We start from the raw sequence: 23,233 nt of genomic DNA, 5'->3' as shown, positions 1-23,233 counted from the left end.
TTTCTTTCTTTCTTTCTTTCTTTCTTTCTTTCTTTCTTTCTTTCTTTCTTTCTTCCTTCCTCCCTCCCTCCCTTCCTTCCTTCCTTCTGCTCTCTCTCTCTCTTGATAATTGTATTGTTTACACATTTAGATAAACTATGATTACGTATATATGATATCAAAAGACAACCAAGATTATCTTTGAAAGGATGGTAAATGGCTTTTTACTAGAGTGAGCTGCTATGGGAAACCCCCAGAATCCTCACTATCGCTTTATAAAAGCCAACATCCAAGTCTAACGCCACTTACTTATCTGTACAGTTTTCAAGACACATTCTCTATATCTCCACAGGTTTAAAAAAGTCTCCTCATAATACCATGTGATGGGTTATGGGTCCCATAAAGCACACAGCAATATGTTTTGTGTGTGTGTGTGGAAAACACTCTTAGGAAATGTTCACATTTTAGATGCTTTACCTTTCTCTTAAACTACCTGTCTCGTTTTACTACCTTGATTTTCCTAGAGAGTTTTTGAAAGTTTATGTGATAACAACTAGCAACATGTTTCCTGAGCCAATTTGTAGAGAATGAGCCTCTTTTTTTTTCTCTTTGTTATCATAAAGTTATAGTTTAGAGCAGGCTAATTTGTTGCAAGTCTATTTAGGAGTAAAATAGGAAGTTGTCCCAAAAATTGTGTATCTAAACTGAAATATAAAGTAAGATAAATCTCTGCTATGGCTACCTGAAATGAAAGTATTTTAACTTAGATTAGTTGAATTGCACCAATGAATACAAAAGAGAAGCCAGACAAGAAAGAAGGAAGGGTGAAAAATTATGTCTTTCTAATGTTGTATAAAATTACAGACTTACTCAAGACAGTGCCGTCACAGGGCAAAACACCTTTTAAAAAATGTTATTCTTGTCTTATTTCTATTCATTCAATAGGTTTTATTGAACAGTCACTATATATCAATATAGCCATTAAATTTTCCTGAAACCAACAAAGCTATTATTTATAAAATAACTTTTAAACAATGCAGCAAAATAAAGAAGAAAACGTAACATGGGAGAAGGGCACAGGGACGTTATAGTGGCTCATTGTCAGTCACTCCCTGCTTCTTCTGTCATGCTGTTCCACCATCCAGGGAATCATCTCCATTGAAGTTCACCTCTAGTACGATGTGGCAGTTGTTCCTGATGATGGTCTTGCTCAGGCTGCCATGGTGGGCTATCAAGACCAGCTAGCTTACACAGCAGAAATGTGTTTCTTACTCTTCAGAAAGCTGCAAGTCCAATATCCAATGGACCTTAGGTTGGCCTCTGTATTAGTCAGGGTTTTACTGCTGTGAACAGACACCATGACCAAGGCAAGTCTTATAAAAAAAAAAAAAAAAAAAAAAAACAACAACATTTAATTGGGGCTGACTTACAGGTTCAGAGGCTCAGTTCATTGTCATCAAGGTGGGAGCATGGCAGTATCCAGGCAGGCATGGNNCAGGAGGAGCTGAGAGTTCTATGTCTTCATCCAAAGGCTGCTAGTGGAAGACTGACTTCCAGGCAACTAGGGTGAGGATCTTATACCCACACCCACAGTGACACACCCATTCCAACCAGGTCATACCTATTCCAACAAGGCCACACGTTCAGATGGTGCCACTCCCTGGTCCAAGGATATACAAACCATCAGAGTCTCTTTGGAGGTAACTCCTTATAGATTATAAATGTCTCTTGTCATCATGTCTTCCTCTCTGTGCATAGGGGACAGGGAGAGAATGGACAAAGAAAGAATGAGCAGGAGCTCAGACAGGCGTTTCTTCCTCCCCTTATAGGGACACCATTCCTATTGCGCTAGAAAGACACATACTTATGACTTCCCTTGACCATAATTACCTCTGCAGGAGTGCTGTTGACCAGTGCAGCCACACTGGAAATTAGGGCATCAGTGCTATTTTGACGGGATACAGTAGAGTCCAAACAGAACTCTGATTATAAAAGAGAAGCTCACACCTGAGGAAGGAGGAGAGTAGACAGACAAAAGACAAGCTGGAGGACAAAACGAGGCAAGTCTCTCAGTGGAGTCAGGTCTGCAAGGGGCTCCCCAAGATGACTCATGCATCTCTGCTTTTTATTGGGTCATATATAGTAGAGGTATACATATTTACAGGTGCCATCTAGACACGTGCTTTACTGCTGCGTGAGAAGTACTATATCACTCTCAAAAAGGAGAAATAGACACCAGAGGAGGATAACAGACTGTTTGCGTGGAATTTAGCATATCATTAAGTACTTTAGTAGAACAATGAAATTGCACACATAAGCCAGTTATTTGCAATTTAACACAATGCTTTTGGAATAAACATAAAAGCTTCGTGGGAACACAGAGAAAGGCTATCAGTGGCGAGAGTGGAGGAGGGTGACTTTGAAATTACCTTCAAAAGATGGATGAGCACATGTGAGGTTAAGAACGGAAGAAAGAAATTAAGGAAGAGGAGAGAACTTCTGCAAACAAGAATTCAGCGTGTTTCAAGGAACTTCAAATACTGGAGGATGCCATAACTAGATATGTTCAGTCTGGGAGAATGGGATTGGCAAGGAGGGATGAGGTCTGATTTAAATAGGTTTAAAGTACCACTATGAGAGGGAGAAGACATGTGTTAGAGTCTGAAAGAGCACTTACAGAATAAGGTGTGTTATAGCCAGATGACAAGTTTCTAAAAGTATCCCTCTGGTGGCAAAAAGATTAACTGATGATCATAGACTCTGTGTGTGTGCGTGTGTACACATGAATGTCCATGTATGTGTGCACATGCATGTGTGAATATTTTAACATAAACACCCCTTTGAAGGAAAAGTATCAGTTTCCTCTGACGTGACAAGGGATAATAGTTCTTGTTCCTTGGCTATGACAGTTTCTGCCTCGTTAAAGTTACGAATACTAAGTTAACACCAGACAGTTTGAAAATCTACATAAAAATAATTGAGTTCAGTCAGAAATGTGCATTAAAAATGTACATTTTTAGGGAAATTACCCAACACATTCACATTTTTCTACATTAATTTGGTTGCAACCCAGTGAATCTTGCTCATAATTGTAGAGACTCCTTGATATTCCTTCACACTATTTTTTTAAAGATGTATTTATTATTATAAGGGAGTATACTGTACTCAGACACACCAGAAGAGGGCATCAGATCTCATTATGGGTGGTTGTGAGCCACCATATGGTTGCTGGGATTTGAACTCAGGACCTGCGGAAGTGCAGTCAATGCTCTTACCTGCTGAGCCATCTCTCCAGCCCCATACTATTTTTGACACAATGTTTTGGAAATAAGTGTTCGAGCCACTTCTAGCATGGTGGAAAGTCCTAAGTTGAGTGATGATATGTTTCTTTTGCATAGTTCCTGCGTGTTTAGCATTCCTAAAATAGAGCTGTCCTGAGAGGGTCAGGAAGCATCGGTAAGTGTTGACCTACTTCCTGATAGCTTTTAAACTTCCTCCAGGGTAAGGAATTATAAATCCAAGTTTCTTTCTTAGTGCAGCTCACAGTTCCTTACCCCAGGAGAAACATCTATTCCATCTACACTAAACTGCACAAAACTAAGGCATGAAATAAGCAAACAGACTATGTACAGGTTTTGACGGAAAACTCTCGTAGTCATTATCCTTAAGGGAAGGGACATTTCTTTAAAGGAATAATGAAAGCTGGTCATAGTATTTTATTGCTCAAATCTTGCTTTGTTCACATTGTTGGTTGTCCCTGAGTGACACAGAGATGACCATGTGAAGTGACAGATGCTGTAACACCCTCTCTTCGCCAGATTGCTACCAGGTTGCTGTTCTTTTCCTTTGCCTTTGAAGTAACCTCAGGATGTCCCTTTCCTGGTCAAGCTTGCTTATGTTTCTGCTAGTCCTTTGTCTCGTTCTCAATCTCCTAGAAGTATTGAGACTATAGTGACTAATTAAGTTATGCATTAAAATAATAGCAACCAGACTTTCAGTTTATTTCATTTTTGTGTCCTTGTATAAAGAGCAATGGGTCTATGTTGACTTTGAAAAGCATGAACATTTTCCTCATAATTTCTTTTACTAAAACTTCACCCAGATTTTTGAGGAGCCCAATAATGAGAATATTTCCTCCTCATATATGGTTAAAACCAACTGGGAAATGAATTCAGATGGGTCTTAACCAGCAAGTGAAATTTCTACTCAAGTGAAGACCAGGCTATCTCATCTTGTAGAACCAGCTGCAAAGCCGACTCAGAGAAGCATGGAAAAGCATGTTCTTTCTGCAGCCAGGCTCACTTCCGAATAAAAGGAAGTGAGTGTGACAAGCCTAGCCTACCCATGCAATTTCTCCTTCCGGACTTCCCAAATCAACAGTATAAGAAGACTGGGTGTAAAGCCGGGTATGGTGGCACACGCCTTTAATCCCAGCACTTGGGAGGCAGAGGCAGGCAGATTTCTGAGTTTGAGGCCAGCCTGGTCTACAGAGTGAGTTCCAGGACAGCCAGGGCTACACAGAGAAACCCAGTCTCAAAAAAACAAACAAGAAGACTGGGTGTAGAAAGAAATCAATGTGCAGCTAATAAAACACTCTCCACATGGGAAGACACATCAGGAATAGGAATAAACATATTTCCCTAAAGTGTGTGTGTGTGTGTGTGTTACTGGGATTTGAACCCAGGACCTCACACATGCTAGATGAAGACTATTACCACTGGGCTGTGTCCTTAGCCCTGAACTATAAATTTAAAGCCATGCTTTTAATCTTCGTTTCAACACCATTCACATCCTCTCCTCCCAGTTCAGAGAAAAGCTCCCACCTCCAGTTAAGCCTCTTGTAAATAACAAGGACTTAGTAACTGCTGTAGAGTTCCAAACATCAGAATGCTTCCATTTAAGGGAAATATCAACTGTAGGTCTTGGAGATATTGGCTATCCCATCTGTGTTCACTTGCATTCGGAGATGCTCTAGAGGGCTAATGGAAAGAATGTAAAAGATGCTGCGATCAGATAGTAGTAGAGTTTGGATCCAAGGACTTTCCCTGTTCATTTGATGTCTTAAATGCTAAGACATCTCAGTAATCTTGGCAACAATTATAGCTAAGGAAACAACATTTAGAGCTATCTCCAGCACCCCCCAAAAAAGCAAGAATCAAAAAGTTATCTCTTTCCTGTGAAAAGAATCATTTCACTGCTGACCCCTGTTTTCTGAAATATGTCAGAATTCCAGCCTACTGAGATTCTTCTTCATTTCCCAGAAACCCCAATGTCCTTTAACACAGTTTCTGATTTATTTTCTAAAAGTTCTCAGGTGGATAATAGATTAGATTCAGTTCGTTGGCTTACATTTTTCCCTTTTGATCGTCTGGATTTGTTTGGAGTTGAGAGGAGACACCAAGCGTCTTTTAAATGAACAGAATGTTTGGTAGTAAGTGATATCATGGAAATGTTCTGTAACTAGTAGCTGAGAAGGGAGGAAAAATATGCAGTCATGTTAGTTGAAATGTCAGTGGATTACTAAAAGCAATACTAGCCATCCAAAAATAAAGTAGCCTGCTGTGTGGTATAGGGAGACCCACGACGGCAGGTGCTGTACACAGAGCTCAAACCTGCTGGTTATGACTGCTAGCAAGTCTTAGGATGAACGGGACTTCCCTCCACGTGTTGGTTTTGGTGTGGGTTGTGCTATCAGAGTTTGCACAGTATTTCAAATTTCAGTTTTAGAAAGTGCTTATGGAGCTTAATAAGTGCCCCTGTGAGTTAAAGCAGAAAGTAGGTAAGCTGTATTTTATCAAGAATGACATAGTCAATCTATATTCTCAGCCTCCTGCTTCTAAGTAATATGGCAAATCAACAACAACAACAACAAAACAGAGGGAGGGGGAAGGAAAGTAAACTAACTTTGATGTGCAAAACTTAACATTCCTTTGGTGTCCAAGACATAATACAATGCAAGTAGACTTATGTCTCCATCGTTCCTTTAAAACTTTGCACACTACTTAAAATTTTGTTTTTGTCTGTTAGCTTATTTATTTACAATACCACTGTCCTTTATAGTTCCAGCAGGCCTGAAACTCACTAATTAGCTCAGACTGGCCTTGAACTTGTGACCCTCCTGAGTACTGAGTATCTTGAGTACTGAGATTATAGGTATGTGCCACCAAGCCCATTTCTAAATAAAACAATTTTTTAAAACTCTAGGCTTATTCCTGATTTGGAAAAAAAATGTTGTAGCTAACTCAGACTGCCTGTAATGATTTTTGTAATCTAAACAATAACAAGCTAGTTTAGTAGAGTTTCCACATGTTGGAATTTTTCTAAGGAACAAGGTGTTATATTTTTAAAGTGATATGATATAGCAACAGGAAGGACCACACTGAAATAAAATTAGCATTAATACTCACATTTTAACAACCTAAATAAATGCTTTAAGATACTGTGTATCTTAAAACCCTCTCCCTCATTCTTCGCTTCCATCCTTCTATACTTCATTTTCTTGTTAGGACCAAGTATAGTTTTGCTTAGTTTTAGCTTTAATCTTGAAATTGGAGAAAGGGAGAGGCACTTTGGAACCTTCTTGTGCTATTTGCACAACAGGGGACAGAATAACCCCCCACCTAGGTTGTGGATCAAATCTTAGCCACATACCACGTGCATTCTGTCAGCTGACAGACTCCCTACCGGAAAGAGCTTAAACAAAACTTTGTAGTTCCCTTACTAAAAGGTTCTTTGAAATAGATTTTATTAGTTTACATAGGACTCTTTCTCAATGAGATATATAACCCAAAGTAAGTGACCAGTCCTAAGCTAATTTGTATTAATATACACAAGAAGTTTCATGGGTCAGGAAGGCATAGAAAATCATACACAAATTCTTTTGGAGGTTTAAAACTGCTATTGGGTTTATTAAAACTAAAATCAAAAAGAAATCTCTCAACCCCTACACCATTCACATCAAAAATGCTAATTATTAGGTTAGGAAAATCAGTAATGGAATCTCTTAATGTCTGGAATTTTAAATTGCCAATTAAAGCTACTGGATAAGTCAGAGAAGTTATTTACCTTACTTTGCCTTTCTGACTCTCAGAAGTTCCTGTTGCACACACCACCAACAATAACCTTTAGGGACCAGGAGATGTCTGAGTTAAGATCCAACACCCAGGTAAAAAGCCAGTTTTGTCTGCAAGGGCCTGTCACCTCAGCACAGAAGGGGCAAGTGGTGACAGAAACAGGACCATGCAATTTGTGGGTCATCAGCCTCTCCAGAAAGCTTTGAGTTCCAGGTTCAATGAAAAAGCTGTCTCAGAGAAATTAGACAGAGAATTAGGAGACCATTCAGTATACTATGATGTACACACAGGAGTGCGACGGCACACACATCTTCATACGCGTGCACACCTATGCATTCACACACAAAGGAGTGGGAAGAGAGTGGTGTTATGTTAATAAAATCCATTGCACAAACATCAACAACAAAGTTAGAACTCTTTTTTTTTTTGTCAGGTTCTTCCATATCTATGGACTGGTCATATTACATTTCTGCCCAATACTCAGCCACACCAATTTGTTTTGAAGTGCAATGCGCCTTTCCATAAGCAGTACACAACTGAGCCATCTTGGAAATAATGAGTTCAACTCTCACAATGTCCGGGCAGCTGGACACCAGCCCTTTGCTCCTGTTGCTTGCACAAACACACGAGTTGTGTTCCCACAGTGGGATCTGGGACTCCTAAGGTCCTGCAGCTTTTTTATCCTGTAAAGCCAATGATGCAGACATGGAAGGGGGCCGGGTTCTGAGAGTAAGAATTTCCAAGACCGGAGTAGACACAGTCTGAAAGGAGCCGGTGAAGCAAGCGATTATTTGTGGTGGGAGGATACGGGCAATGAACAGATGTCTGCAGATACTACAAAGGGAAATAAACACTGCTGAAGAGCTGACTTACGTAGGAAAACTTTAAAGGGGGATTTTTTTTTTTTAAACAGCGATGTTTGGGAACACCCTTGTGAAATTGAGTATTCTGGGTAGCGCTAGCACTTCTGAAAGGGAACAAGTTCTCGTAGTCAGGATGACCTCTCTGTTCAAAATCATTAATCTTTTCTATTCATTCTGTCCTTTAAAACAACCATGTAGAAAACACTTAGGCGTTAAGCATTATGCTTCCTTGTGTCCTGCCCCTGTCCCCCTACACCACCCCCAACATGTACACACAGCACTTTGAAGATCAAATGCCATTTGTTAACAACTAGAGGTCATGGACTTTAGAAGCAAAGACAAAACAATTCACTTACCGCAGCAAACTGAAGTCACAAAACAGCCTCCCAGGGTGAAGGCGAAAACCTCGAGAATATCAGGGTGACTGAATTGGCTTTTCTGCTCTTGCTGATGCAAGGAGATACCTTGCTGACATAGTCTATCATTTCTGATGAAAGGACTGGAAATGGCGTTTTCTTGATATCATTATATGGAGACATTTTGCTTGTTTGAAAAGGAACCTGAATTAGACATATTTTTTTATGGCAAGTATGGTCTTTCTGTGTTTGAAGTGATGATGTCGTATCCAGACCCTTTCTTTCTGGACTCTCTCTGATCAGGCTCCATTATGGTCCTATTTTCTTCATTGATTTCCCATACCTTTGCTATTAGAGAGTTTTCGATCATTTTCATAACCAGAAAGCCATAAAAATAATCCTTTCAACTTTCAGATTGACTACAAAGACGTTATCCTATCTTTGTTTTGGCCAGATCTTGTTACAATTCCAGCCCTTTTCCCAGTTCTTTATGGCATCTGTGTACCTCAAAATTAAGATCCAATTACTTAAGGCATGAAGGGTAAATTAATTAAGATTTCAGAGACAAAGCTTTGATATTGTAAAGTTGTATGCGACAAGGCAGGAAGAAGGGACTTATTCTGGAAGTCGGAAATTTCCTGTTAACAACTTTATTATCACCTCTCATTTTATATGTTGTCATTTCGGTCTTTAGATTGAAGCTAATGTTAGTTAGGAGTTCCCCTGTTGCTAGGTTGGAACAATATCCATGAGAAGTTATTAAAGGAAAGTAATGGCATTAGAATACATTTTACTTGCCACCATTGATTTGATGTTCACTTGCCTTGAGCTCAGAATTTGCAAGGTAGGAAATGTCATTAGCTGTTATGTATTCCCATCTGCATGACAACAGATCAGCAGTGCTGGGCCAGATGTTGAAGCCCAGACTTTCCTATTTAAGGACCAAGCACACAGGCCACAGTGACTCTTCTTGGAACTGGGAAAGAGAGGAACATGAAGTGTGATTTCCAAGAGACCACAGTATCTGGAAACGCCCATAATCTTCTACCTTCATTTGGACTTTTTTTTTCTTTTTCTTTTCCAGTTCACCCCTCAAATATTCCAAAGCTCTACAGGGTTAAAAACTTTCATTGGCCAGTTGTACATCCTTCTTAGATGGGTCATATTTTTCATCCTTATTAGTCTGACCAATTCAATAGTTAGTTACAGAAAGTCCATGATTTGACCTCAGGAGACCCGAATTGATGTCCTAGGTCTCCTGTTAGACAACCTTTCCGAGGTTCAATTTCCTAACATACAAATAGAAAGTAAAAACTGCCACCCCATCTAACCAATTGCTTATATGTTCTTTCTATGGAAAACTATTTTAGAGCAAATAAAGCCAGACCTGGAAGCTATGTATCTGTTTCTCCCATTCTGGAGCAAAAAGTAAAAGAGAGAGAGAGAGAGAGAGAGAGAGAGAGAGAGTAAAAGAAATAAAGAAAATGATTTAATTTACAAAAGATAACCTTCAATATCAACAACCTCATCTCCCTCCTCCTCTTTTAAGTAGTATACACATAACATATGGCCGTGCTTGAAAAGGAGCAGACTCCTTCATTTCTTGTCTCTAAAAACATGCATTTGCATGACGTCTTCCAAGAAGTTTGGTTCGAGCTCTGTTGCCATGACTACTTTCCCATACCAGCCTCTTGAACATCCTTCTCAGGCAGTTGCCACCAAAGAAGAATTTCCTCCACCTCCTCCCACTCTCCGAGGAGCCAGAACTACTTGAACTAATTCTTGTTAAGGCAAAGACACTCACTTCCTTCTGAAGTTGTCCCTGGGTTACCTGTCACCAAGATTTTTCTAGTTTTAGGGAGAAAAATAAACAGTGATCGAGGCTTTCCATGAGATTATGGAATCCCGTGAAAAGATGAGGACGTTTGTTTCTTGGGTATCGAAGCTCACCCTCCTGATATTGATGCGACTGGGACCCATAGGACTGTTGGCAGGTTTAGTAGAATGAAGCAGGAGGAGTAAGACGTGGCACCAGGTATAATTATTAGAGAGCAAATTCTTGGGGGTCACGTGACTGAGGCTAGCGTTCCCTGTAAACATCTGAGTCTAGATTGAAAGTCTAGTTACTTTCAATATTTTCCCTGTCTGAACTTTCAAGCCTTTCAGCCTGTTTTGTTTTATGTTTCTTGTTTGTCAGGTTTCGTTTTTTTCGTTGAGACTAAGTGCCATTCTGTCTCGCCGCTAGAACATAAAGTTCCAAGAATATCTACGATAATAAAATGAGCACTGGGCTAAGTTAGGAGATGCTGCTTTTTCATTCTTTACCCGTTCTTTAAATCGTAAGGACAAATTGTAAACTACATCTTTTTAATGTGATCGCCTGTGCTACAGGCTCCTTGGTGCCTCAGAACACATAAAAGGGGCAGATTTACAATCACTTGGAGCAAACTGCCTGTAGAATTCTAAGGACAGGAAACAGGAGGGGGGGGCGAGGCGGGGGAGGGATGCAGCACCCACCCTTAGAAATTCCATGCAACACGTAGAATAAACAGACCCAGGAACACCAAACACTCTTGGTCTCATGTTGAGGAGCAACAAAGTCAGTCACCTTTAGGAGAGAATTTCAAAAAGAAAAAGAAAAAAAAAAAGAGAGAGATAATGTGATGGAAATATGAATCCATCAAAGGAGTCAAATTGACCCTGACCATAAAAGAAATGCTTTCCCCATTTTGTCTAACACTTGTTGATTCCTTTGAGTGTTGATCAATTCTGCTGCCTGCATGGACATGGTGAAAAAGAAGCAATGTCACAGATACTTACTTCTTAAACCTGAAGAGGAATATGCCCGTGGCGATCTGATTCATGAAATCCTGGTGGTAGCTGAAAGCCACAAGCCCCTGGGTGATGGCTACAGCGGGCGTACAGTCCTCAGTGGTAGCCCCTGGGTGTAGCCCCTGGGTGATGGCTACAGCGGGCGTACAGTCCTCGGTGGTAGTGTTCTGGTCCTTACATCTCTTACATGATTGTTTTCAGTTATGGACAATTTCAACACCACAAGACATTGGCAGTGTCTAGAGATCATTTTGACTGTCATAGCTTACGGAGTGCCACTAGTGTATCATGTCCATTGGGGCTATGGATATAACTAAACGCCTTCCAGTACAGCCCCTTATGACAAAATCGCCTGTAGTGCCAAGGGTAAGAAACCACACTGTGGAAGCAATATTTTGTGTATTTCTTATGTAAAAGAGATAATCTGTTGAAACTGTTCAAAACATTAAAACCTAAATATAACAGGTACACTCATGCACTAGGGGCTTAGAGCAGAGGGTGATCACTGTTGAAAATATCTATCTAAAAGAGGACGTAGGGGATGGTACCCAGCTATGCTCCATCGCCCTTGAGGAGTGAAGGGGAAATGTACATAAAAGGATGCGTCCTGGCCATCCACTCTCTGTCTACTTCCTTCGTGCCAGCCAGGAAGACTGCTTCATGTTTCACACCCATATTTGTCCTGTGTGTTTTACTACTCACAGAGACTCTCCCAAATCCTGGGTAGAAATTTTCTTCTCACTGCCAAGTCCCATCCATCTTCCCTTTGCTTTAGAACTTCAAAAAGTCTTCTTTCACCCGGATGAATGGCTGCCAGCGCCTCACCAGCCACAGCTGACATCCTTCCCTCTACAGCACGTTATCTTTCAAACTACAAATGTGTGACTGCCCATCTGTGCATGCGGAATTGTGCCAGAGTTTTATAAAGGATAAAAAAATGAGAAAGATGGTCCCCAGTTTAAGATTTTCACAGTCTGGGGCAAAATCTCTAATAGATAACAATAACATAAATAGTATTTAATAGTTATCTTGGTAAGAAGTTTCTTTAAAAATCAATGAAGAGGTTTTAGGAACTCAAAGATCAAGAAAGACCATATAGATAAATCTACACATGAAAAGCATGGATATTTTCTTCTGCAAATATTTTCTCTAAAGTAAGTTAGAATCCTGTGCAAACATAAACACTTATTGCTGTTACTGCAATTTGAAAACTGTGTTAGAATAAGCTGGAGTTAGAATATATTTATGAAAACGTTTAGAGTGAATAAGAGCCAGGAGATTAGAGATGTTAAATCTACCCAGCCCAGAGGAATAGAACAGAGAAGTTTCCTAATCTGCGTGATTGAATCCAGTTTTGAGAAGCTGAGTTTAATCATTTCCTAATATATCTTAGACTGTGCTGTTATTGTATAAGGTGGGGAATCGTTGAGAAGAATTGTCAGTTACATTTAAGAGCTGGATATTGAAATTTGTAAGCATATTTTCAAAATTAGGATCAAAAGAAGAATTTGGTACCCTCCACCTGAGCTTGCGATTTCAGAACCTTTGTACATGGTTACTCTTCTTGTAAAACTTAAAAAAACAAAAACAAAAACCTGTATCACAGGGAAATTAAAGAGATAAGCTATCAATGTAAAAATAATGTTTATTGGGCATGGACTAAAGAGAATATTATTTAATTTAATCTAAAAAGTTTGTGAGATTATCATAGTCCACACTATTGCATGGAGGTATTTTTGTATTACTACAAACTTCCATCCTCTGCTTGATTCCATAGGAGAAGCAGAATTTATCTCAGGGCTGAGTAGACAACCCTCTAAAGACCATCCAGAGGAAAGGCAGTTTCCTTTCAGAACCAGTATGGAGAAAGCTATCTCAGTGAGGCTAAAATGCAACTGCCTGCATCTTCAGAACATGCAGTGGGGAAAGGATGCTTATGAAGATTGCTGATGGTCACATTTACTGTAGGAATCACTTCTGGGAGAGTATATGCAAACTCATTAGTCATCTTTAGTTTCTGCGACTCCCACTCAATCCTGGAATTTCACTTCTGCAAATGGTACAGATGTTAATTTCTAAACATCTTTAAAGCCATCTTGTTGATGCTCAATGAGCAACAGCCTAACAGATCCTTATTGGTTTCAAAGTTCTTTTTCAAAAGAGCACAGCTTTCATTGCTAACACTAAGAATGCCTTCCATAATCCAAGACATAATGCCAACCTTATGTAACGGGACTTTCTTTCCCCTCTCAAAGTTATCCTAGGCGTCTGCATCTCCTTCAACGTTGATGTGAAAAACTCCATGAGTTTCAGTGGTCCGGTGGAGGACATGTTTGGGTACACAGTTCAACAGTATGAAAACGAAGAAGGCAAATGGTAAGCAAACAGGCTCTGTTGTTGTCCAGCTCTCTCACACAGAAACGGAATATATTTTCAGTGTGTTTTATGAATGGAACATTAACTGAATGACTCATTTGAGCTAGAAAATGTGTTCTAGTGGGTCAGTGATGGAAGCTGACATGCAGTCAAAGATGCAGCATTCCTTAGAAATTTAAACCACTTTTAAAGGAAGTGGTTACAGATTTCTGAGGGTTAACTCCTAGAATGACCTCAAGGAAGATTCTTATCCCAGTATTCGGTAACTGGGTTGCTTTGATAAGTCTTCCTGGTTTAATTCTTATTCTACAGTTACTTGAATACTTGACTGATTCATTAAGAAGGACAAGATGGGAGGTCAGATGCCCAGAATGGGTGACTATTACTGTAGTTGCTGAGGGCTTAGGTTTATGTTTTTTGGGGGAGATTGTTGCTGTTGTTGCTGTTGTTTTGGGGTTTGCTTGTTTGTTTGTTTTTGTGCTTTGGTAGTATACTAAGTTTTGTGTGTGGATGACAGTGAACCGTACTAAATTTCTAATATATACTTTTAATACTGTGAACCTTTGGTTAACTTTATTATAGATAAGTTAGAGTTTATTTAACTTTTAATAGTTTCACAAAATAAATAGTTTTAAAAAATAGAACTTTTACTTTTCATCCCATCTAATGGTAGTCAACACAGGTTTCTAAATTTATATATTAGAGAACTAAGTATGAGTTAGTTAAGTCTCTGTTTATTAGTTTGTAAAAGCCCATTTTTTCCTAGCAAGAGACTAGTATTGTCTACGATAACAGTAATGTGCCAGTTCACAATTATTTTACAGACAAAATGCATTTTTTGATTCCTTCTCTAGACTTTTTAAGTTTGGTAATAATTCCCTAAAGATGATCAAAAGTAATAATGTGAGTTTTCACATTTTCTAAGTATGAATGTTGTACTCTATGCATATATTACTATTTTTGAGAAATTTGTCAAGATTTCTATGAAGTTTTACATCCTCTTTCTTATACTCCCCATACCTGACCCCATGCTGTTTTTAAAGTTGAACAAAGTCATTCTTTTAGACACCAGACACTTACACTTTCCCGAAAGTTGTGCCTGCAGTTACAAAAGCTCAACATATGGGGGAAAATGTTGAGTAGGCCAATTAGCCAGGCTTCTTTTTGCTATGTCATGAACATATCTAAAAGTTGATTTTTACCTCTCACTGATTGGTACATTCATGTATGTATTAAAGAAAGCTACAGTGAGCATCAAGCTTTGAAGACTAAAAATACCTACTTAAAGGACAATCAAATACTGGCAAAATGTTTTATAAAGCTTCTTTTTAATGTACCTTTTATTTGTGGGGCCAATGATTGAGAAACTGAGTCACTCTTGAATGGGGTCTGGCCGCTATGATGCGTCTCATTCCGAGAGTCTTTGTGCCTTCTCAGAGGTGAAGATCTAGATGAGATAGAGACAGAACAAACTAGTGAGGCAAATGTTGCTAATGAGGTGACATGAACCTATTATGCACACGGTCATTACCTATTGACCAGACAGCTAAATCTTCCATGAAACACAACTACATAAAAGTAAATAAAGAGTAGCTCTCCTCGAGAAAGGGGAAAAGCAGTGCTAGAAATGCATCTCAAGACTCCCTGGGCTTTTCCCTTTATCAGAAATACTGTCTCTTGTGAGACAATGCCGGGGCCTAGCAAACACAGAAGTGGATGCTCACAGTCAGCTATTGGATGGATCACAGGGCCCCCAATGGAGGAGCTAGAGAAAGTACCCAAGGAGCTAAAGGGAACTGCAACCCCATAGGTGGATCATTATTATGAACTAACCAGTACCCCAGAGCTCTTGTCTCTAGCTGCATTTGTATCAAAAGATGGCCTAGTAGGCCATCACTGAAAAGAGAGGCCCATTGGACTTGCCAACTTTATATGCCCCAGTACAGGGGAATGCCAGGGCCAAGGGGTGGGGGTGGGTGGGTGGGGGACTGGGGGGGGAGTGTATTGGGGACTTTTTGGATAGCATTGGAAATGTAATTGAGGAAATTACCTAATAAAAAAAAAAGAAATACATTAAAAGGTAAAGTTCGATAATGGCCATTTTCATGGCTAGCACCGTGAATTACGTATCAATATGTATGTGAGATCTTGTTAGCATTTGGGAAGTATATGGATATCAACTACCTGTTTCTACTTTAACAACCCTTATTTCCCAATGACATAATTGGTATGAATAAATGAATTTAAAAGTAAGAAGACTTCCACCCCAGAATGTCCGAGCTGTAACAGGTGACATGGTGGCCAACAGTGGCTCTAAGAGAACCAGACATTGGTGATGGAGAAACATGTTTGGATATTTGCAAATATTTATACAGAACACATCAGTCAGAATGCAGTCTTGCTCTGGGAAATATACTATAGAGTAACTCACACACTTTCAGCAAGGTGGATTCCGTTGTTTTAATTTCTGCAGGGATAAACAGCTTCATAAGTCATATTTACAGCCCACATTCTGGAAACGTATCCAACTTAGGTCTAAAAAAAAAAAAAAAACAAGACATAAACAAAAAACAGTTTGACTCATCTTCCCTCTTGACTGTATCATGCCTAAAGAAGGAATTCCTTTGCGGTCATTACACATGTTTGTAAGACATTGTTTAAATCCTGTTGAAAGAATTAAAACAACAGGAGCATAGCTTTATGTCCCCTTTACCTCCCAAGAGTTTATCGCCAAGACTAACTTGCGTTATGACATCTGCCCAGAAACCACGTGTTTTCTTGGTAACAGATACATCATTCATCCCTCTGGTTAAGATCAGTGTTGCTCATCAATGGCTAGCGTGAGTTTCAGCATCCAAGTGATTGCTCTGTAGTTCACAAGAATCCAGAAGAGCCAAATTGGTTTAAGAGTCTCACAGGAAAGAAACGTGATTAAAATATGCATGGCCCCACATAAGTTTTCCAGATTCCCAGACTCTGTGGAAGAGCAATGTCTCAGGCATTCAGGGAAAATACAAGATGTTGTTTGGGGCTTTCCACTCTTCCCTCCCAGTCTTTTTCTTCTGCGCTGGACCCCCTTTTTTTTTTGCATAAATCAAACAAATTTTAATGAAAATTTAAAATAGCAAAGGTAAAAATGTGTTGTCTACAACTGGAGACCGTTTCATCTACAATGCAACAAGGATTGAGGATGATGATGGGCCTTTTAATTGATGTCCAGGCTACCTGTCTTTGAGACTTCTGTGACTTTACTGGGCATGTTTTCCCCTACTGGATATCAGGTTAGAAGTAAATAGATCTCTCCAGACTCAATCTTCAGCTCAATGTGTAGCAAAACTCTGCTGTCCTTTGAATTCTCCCTGGATGACTCTAGAATATGCTAGGCAAGGGTACCACGGCTTGTGTGACTCGTATTCTGCATCCAATATGAATATCTTTTAGATAAAACTCACTCAAGCTGGAAGGGGAAAGACTTCCTAAAGTTCTTCTCTTATAGAGTTTAGCATAATATTTACTTTGCATTGTTTATAATCAGTCTTGAAACTGACATTTCCTCTTTGCTAAAATTGTTTTTGTTTTTTTCTCCTTTTTTGCTTAATTCATTTCCAACCTTCTGCCTTTTAAAAAATCAAGATCAGTATAATTAATAGGGTCACTGCACAGGTTTCATCTTTTTGAGATCACAAAACGGTCATTCCACTCATGAAAGAAAAGCAAAACCTGGCTGACAGAGGTTTGTGACAGCCTGAGAGTGACTTTGGCTGGGTCTATTACACATCAATCAAGAGTTAGGTTTTACAAAGTTCTATGGAATAACATAAGTATGGAAAAACCCTCTCCATGAATTTTCCCTGTAGAATGACATCAGAGATCACCCACTCTTCAAATAAATATGGTCATGGTTGCAGGAAACAGAGTGACTAAGGAATAGCACATTTTCCTTAGCCCACTAAACTTTTATTATAACTGGAACTTTTACATGGAGAAAATATATTTCTCTAGCCTTCGTGATTCTTGACTTCATTAGCTGTTTCTGTGGAGATCAGTAAGGAGAGCCCCAACACATCTTATCTCTTCCCCTACAAACAATTCATTTCAAAATGTTGTATATAAACCCAAAATATATGTGGGGGCATGATAGTGTGCTCTTTAATTCCTGCACTCAGGAGGCAGGGGGCTGATGATCTCTGTGAATTTAGGCCAGCCTGGTCTACATAGTGAGCTTCAGGAGAGCCAGGACTTCAGCATGAGAATGTGTCACAAATGAAAGACAAAACACTCACACACACAAAAAAAGAAATGAATTAGTAGACCTAAGTGTGACAAGTTGACTTGAGTCAAGAGTTCTGTGACCCAGGTTTTCGTGCTGACCCCAGGAAAGATACTGCAGTGATAGTCTTCTCACTGACAGGAAACTAAGACAGTGAATGGCCACAGGGTTTATACAGCAAGCATATGACAAGACCAGGTTGGGACACAACACCCTCAGACACTCAGCCCAGTTTCTCCTAAGAAGCAATCCCTAGAACCTTGAGTTGACGGAATGCTTTGTGTGACCCAGAGTCCTATATGAACATTCTAGAAGCAAAGTACCCTCTAAAACAGAAAACTGAGCAAAAAAGCCTTCGCAATCCAAGAATCTCAGTTTTTCATAAAACATACAATCAGATCCACTTATTTGTCAGTCATCCATTTTTTTCAGCTAAAAAAATTGATTAATATTTTAATTAATCAATTAAACAAACCGGCATTAATTTATTAATAATTAATGTTACAAGTTATTAATTTATTAATTTTATTATAAATTAACGTTTATTTATTCAGCTAAAAATATTTATTAAATTCCCATTTTTTTATAAATAAAACCATCACCCGCATTAAGTGAGCAAAAATTGCTGATATTGGGGAGCTGGAGAAGGAGGCACACCAAACAGATGATCAATTTTTAAACGAGGTAAGCTATACTTTATGACAGAAAGGTGGTCAGTATCATGAGACAAAAGAACAATGTAGTCCAGACTGGGATAGCATGAATTCCAGGAATCCTCCACTGATACTTTTCTTGGATCTTGCTATTTTTAGGCACTTTGGGGGAAACGACGCTTACTTAGGCTTAGAGTGGTGAGCTATGTGTGATTCAAGAAGAACATGCTGGCTGCCAGAGGAAACAGGCCCCCAAGAAAGTAAACAACCATTCTATGTGCTATATCCTGCTGGTGCATTCTCTACCACTGGTTGCAACCCCTAAACTTCCTGTCTGGGTTTTCTACCATTTTCTATATTAACACTTTGGTTTCCTTTTTTTTTTTTTTTCCCTCAGTATTCACAGTAAACCTTGTCTATAAATGCTATATCTTCAGGTTCCAGGTCCTTATGTTTGCTGGTTAGTTTCTCTTGTGCTAGGGGCGAAACATTATCTTGACCCACCTGCCCTTGTGATCTGGTAGCTTTATCCAGTTGTTTGCCAGCACTCATTCCTCCCATCATTTGTCCTTTTGGTCTTCATTCTCCTGCCTCCACACATTCCCTGGGCTGTTCACAATCTCCATCTCCTTCCATCTTGTCATCCACAACCTCTTTGTTCATAATATGCCTTTCAGGACTCCATTTTCATCCCTAGTGCAGATTTACCAGGCTAATACTGTATTTTACTACTAGTGGGTTCACCCAAACACAATATATCTGTTCCATCGATATGATGGAATTTGGGGAACAGAAGAGATGTTGAATTTGCATAGCCCATCCATTATAGAAATGTACTTGACTGTGCAAAGTCAGCTAATTCTGAGTGGATTCTGTCACTTGAAGTCACTTTGCAACTGCACTATTCTATTGCCTGTCCCTTAATTTCTCCAAAATGAGTATAGATATTTAAAAAAGAAGGAAGAGGGGATATGAGTCCTAAACTTAAAATTTCTTCTTGTTTTTTTATATAATTTTTTGGTTTTTGAGATTATAAATTACATTATTTTCCCCTACTTTTTCCTCCCCTATCCTTCCCATGTATCAGCCCTAACATTGCTTTCTTTCAAATTCATATCTTTTTGTCTTCTTTTCTTTCCTTCCTTCTTTCCTTCTTTCTTCCTTTCTTTCTTCCTTCCTTTTTTCCTTTTTTCCTTTCTTCCTTTCTTTCTCCCTTTCTCTCTCTCTCTCTCTCTTTTCTTTCTTCCTTTTTTTTTTCTAGACTGAGTTTCACTATGTAGTTCTGGCTGTCCTAGAACTCAGTTTATAGATCAATCTGGCCTCAACCTCACAGTGATCTGTCTGCTTCTGCTTCCTGAGGGCAGGAAAAGGCATGCACTTTTATGTTCAGCTCCTCTTTCTTTGGTTATTATTACACACACACACATGCACACACACTTGTGCATACATACATATTCACACATATATGTTCTTAAATATATAAGTGCAACATGTTCAGTCCATGTGTGTGTGTGTGTGTGTGTGTGTGTAATTTGCCCCCTCCCAGTGCTACTAATTAGTATTGGATAACCATTTGGTGTGCTCTTCCCTGGAAAAGACACTTTCTCTTGTTCTCAGCATCCCTTTATTGCCTGTAGTTTTTTTTTTTTTTTTTTTTTTTTTTTGTGGGCTTGGGGCCTCATGAGCTTTACCCTTCCACACTAGCATGTTTATTGTTGTTGTCTTTGTTCAACTCCTGTTTAGGCAACAACACCCAATCTCACATCAAGCTTCTTGCTCCTTTGGGGGGTCTTACCCACAGATGTAGTTCGTATGTTCTATCAAAGAAACATCTCTTTGCAACAGAGACAGTTACAGAACACAACAACTGCTCAAACCACCAATTTCTGAAGCCCAGTCCCAACTGATGTGTCTACAACACAGCTCCTGCAGACACCCGCGTCTTAGGGATCACTCTGCAAGAGGATGAAGCAAGATTGTAAGGGCCAGAGGAACAGGGAACTTATTTCCTGTTTTCTTCTATTGTTGCTGCACAACCAATAAGCTCAATACTGACTGACGTAAAGAAAGAGTCACTGATTCTTGTACTTTTTCAAGATTCTGAGGATTATGGCTTCCTCCTGTCCCTTGAGTTTATTCGTTTAGCTTTAGTATTTTGGCTTCTCAATCACATAGTCCAGCGTGGCTTAACTCATATAAGTCATGCCATGTGAACTGTGTCAGTAAAATCATGGTGTCACAGATATCAAGAGAAGGAAATAGGTTCAGAATATCAGGTGAGATTGGAAGCTGAGTCTGCAGCCAATTTATTTCAGGTGAGATTGGAAGCTGAGTCTGCAGCCAATTTATTTCAAGGAGCTAAAATCAAGGGCATGAGGCTGGGCTAATAAGTTTGAACGCATCTTTTCAACAAAGTTTGAAGAAAATGAAATGTGCCATGGAGTCAACCTTCTTATGTGTGATGACTGTGAGGCAGAAGGCAGAAAAACTCGTGTTCCTGGAGAGACAGTAGAGTCCCTGACTGCATAGGGAGTGCAGAAAGGAACAAGTTTGTCTTTAAAATGAGGGATGCTATACTTCAGAACTCCAGCTAGCCCAGGTAGGAGAGCTCCACAGATGGCTGGAGTTCTGCACTTCGCTGATGGAGCTCTGAATTTCCTTGCTTGAAGAAAATGATCACTTTTCACCCATTGAATTTGAGTTTGTTTGTTTTGTGGAACGAATGAAGTAGATAGAAATGAAACTGATGGACTTGCAGATAACATATGTCACTTTTGGGAAACTGAAAGCAGTTATGCTATGAAGTAGCCCATTCTTCCCTAATGAGGCCGCGAGGACACACACCAGGTCAGAGCTTCCATTCTCTCATGTCACTCTGAGCCTTTTCCCTTCTCTGACTTCTGTGACATCCCTGGTTCTGCATTCTCCCTCTCTCTATCTCTGGTCACTCTTACCTAATTTTCTTCTTCCACAAACATGTCAGGTTTCAGGCCTCTCTTTCTTTGTACTCTTTCAAGGAGGTAATATTTACCTATAGGCTTTTCCAGGCTCACTATATACATACATACATAATATATATATTTCATGTGGTTTTGTTAGGGTCCAAGAGTCGTTGTCTCAAAGAATATGCAAAGGCAAAGAGCATTTATTCTGCAGAAATTACCAGCATGTTATCAAAATGGCGACCACCTGAGGGGCTCATTGGCCCCCTTTTATGCAGGGCTAAGAGAATTTCTCCTGAAGGATTAAGAAACCTCTAATATGATTAGTAGGAGCAAAGCAGTGACATTAGTACAATTTTGATTGGTTACCATGTTAGTTTTGATATGTTTGGTGAGAGTTCTAAGATGTTCTCCAACGAAGCTGATCACAGCTGCCTATGGAAGTAACCCATTACTCATTTTTTCTTTTTATTTCTATTCACAAGATTACTTTCATCCCCTTTATGTTTTTCTGCTTCTAACTCCATTCTTATGTGTACTTAGAAATAGCTTGAAAGGATCTCTTTGAGCCATTTATTTTTCTCTTAGCTCTTTTTTGGAAGGAACTCAAGACTAAGCAGCTTAAAGCTTAAATATTTATGCATGAGATTGGTTCTTTTTCCTCTCTGTTTCCTTGTTTCATATCTCACCTGAACTTTCATCTTGTCTCTCTCACTTCACTTTCCTCCAATTTACCCACAACATTGTAGACAAAAAGGTTCCACATGACACTCCTCTGTAAATGGAAGTCATGTATGGTGACACACACCTATAGGCCAGCACTTGGGAGGAGGAGGCAGGGTGAGCACATATTTTAGGCTAGCCTGGGCTACCTAGTAAGGTCCTGCCTCAAAAATGAGTGGATGGAAGAATACATATATGCATACATACATACAAGTTTGATGGTATTTAAACTTAGTTTTTAATACAATCCATAATAACATCCATGATTTGAACTTCATCTAACTCTTCAGCCTCAGCTTCTATCCAGCTACACTGAACTCCATGCACTTAGCAACCAAGTGATGCTTTCTTCCTAAGACTTTACTGAGTTTGTGCTAAGTTCAGATTCATGCGCTGTTGTGATCCACACAATTTGCTTCATGCTTCAGTTTTAAAACACTTGAGATATTGTCCTTTATTTCTTTTGTATCATTATCCCATGGCCTGGTTAAATGTCAGATACATAGCTTTTGTTTTGTTTTGTTTGTTTGTTTGTTTTTGTTTTTTCCAGTCAGGTCTTAAATAGCTCAAGGAGGCTTCAAGCTCAGTTTGTAATGGGAAATGGCCTTGAACTTGTGATCTCCTGTTCTTCCTACTGATGCCACCAAAGCACCAGGACATGCACCCCCTAGCTAGACTCTTCTCTTTACGTATGTGTATGAGCGCATGTCAGTATGTGTGCCAGTGCCTGCAGAGGACAGAGATGGTATGGGATCTCTAAGAGCTTGTATTTCTGGCAGTTGAGAGCCACAAGATGTGGGCACTCAGCACTGAACTCGAGCCTTCTAGAAGGGCAGCAAGTGCTATTAACCACGGAGTCATCTCTCCAGCCCCATTTTAAATGCACATTAACTCATCTAACCTCATGCTAAATAGTTTCAATAAGAGTGATAATTTCTATAGACTGTTTTAAACCATAAAACACATCTATGCAGATATATTGCATAAAACAAAATACTATAAAAGCCTACTCTTCACACACTGTGTCGTGGTTTTTTTTTTTTATTGTTTTTTTTTTATTTTTTATTTTTTATTTTTTTTAATATTTTTATTACATATTTTCCTCAATTACATTTCCAATACTATCCCAAAAGTCCCCCATAGCGCCCCCCACTTCCCTACCCACC

General features: G+C 39.3%; 1 protein-coding gene across 1 annotated transcript in view; it reads left to right on the top strand.

Moving 5' to 3' along the window:
• Itga1 (integrin subunit alpha 1) overlaps nt 1-23,233 on the top strand; it is a 152,292-nt gene that overhangs the window by 39,553 nt on the left and 89,506 nt on the right. The window contains exon 2 of the mRNA XM_021179797.2: nt 13,359-13,479. Within this exon, the coding sequence (XP_021035456.1) occupies nt 13,359-13,479 (121 nt within the window). The remainder of the gene's footprint in view (nt 1-13,358; nt 13,480-23,233) is intronic.

Source organism: Mus caroli, chromosome 13 (genome assembly GCF_900094665.2).
Source record: "Mus caroli chromosome 13, CAROLI_EIJ_v1.1, whole genome shotgun sequence".
NCBI lineage: Eukaryota > Metazoa > Chordata > Mammalia > Rodentia > Muridae > Mus > Mus caroli.
Note: the sequence above shows the minus strand (reverse complement) of the source record. Positions and strands in the feature narration are given on the sequence as shown.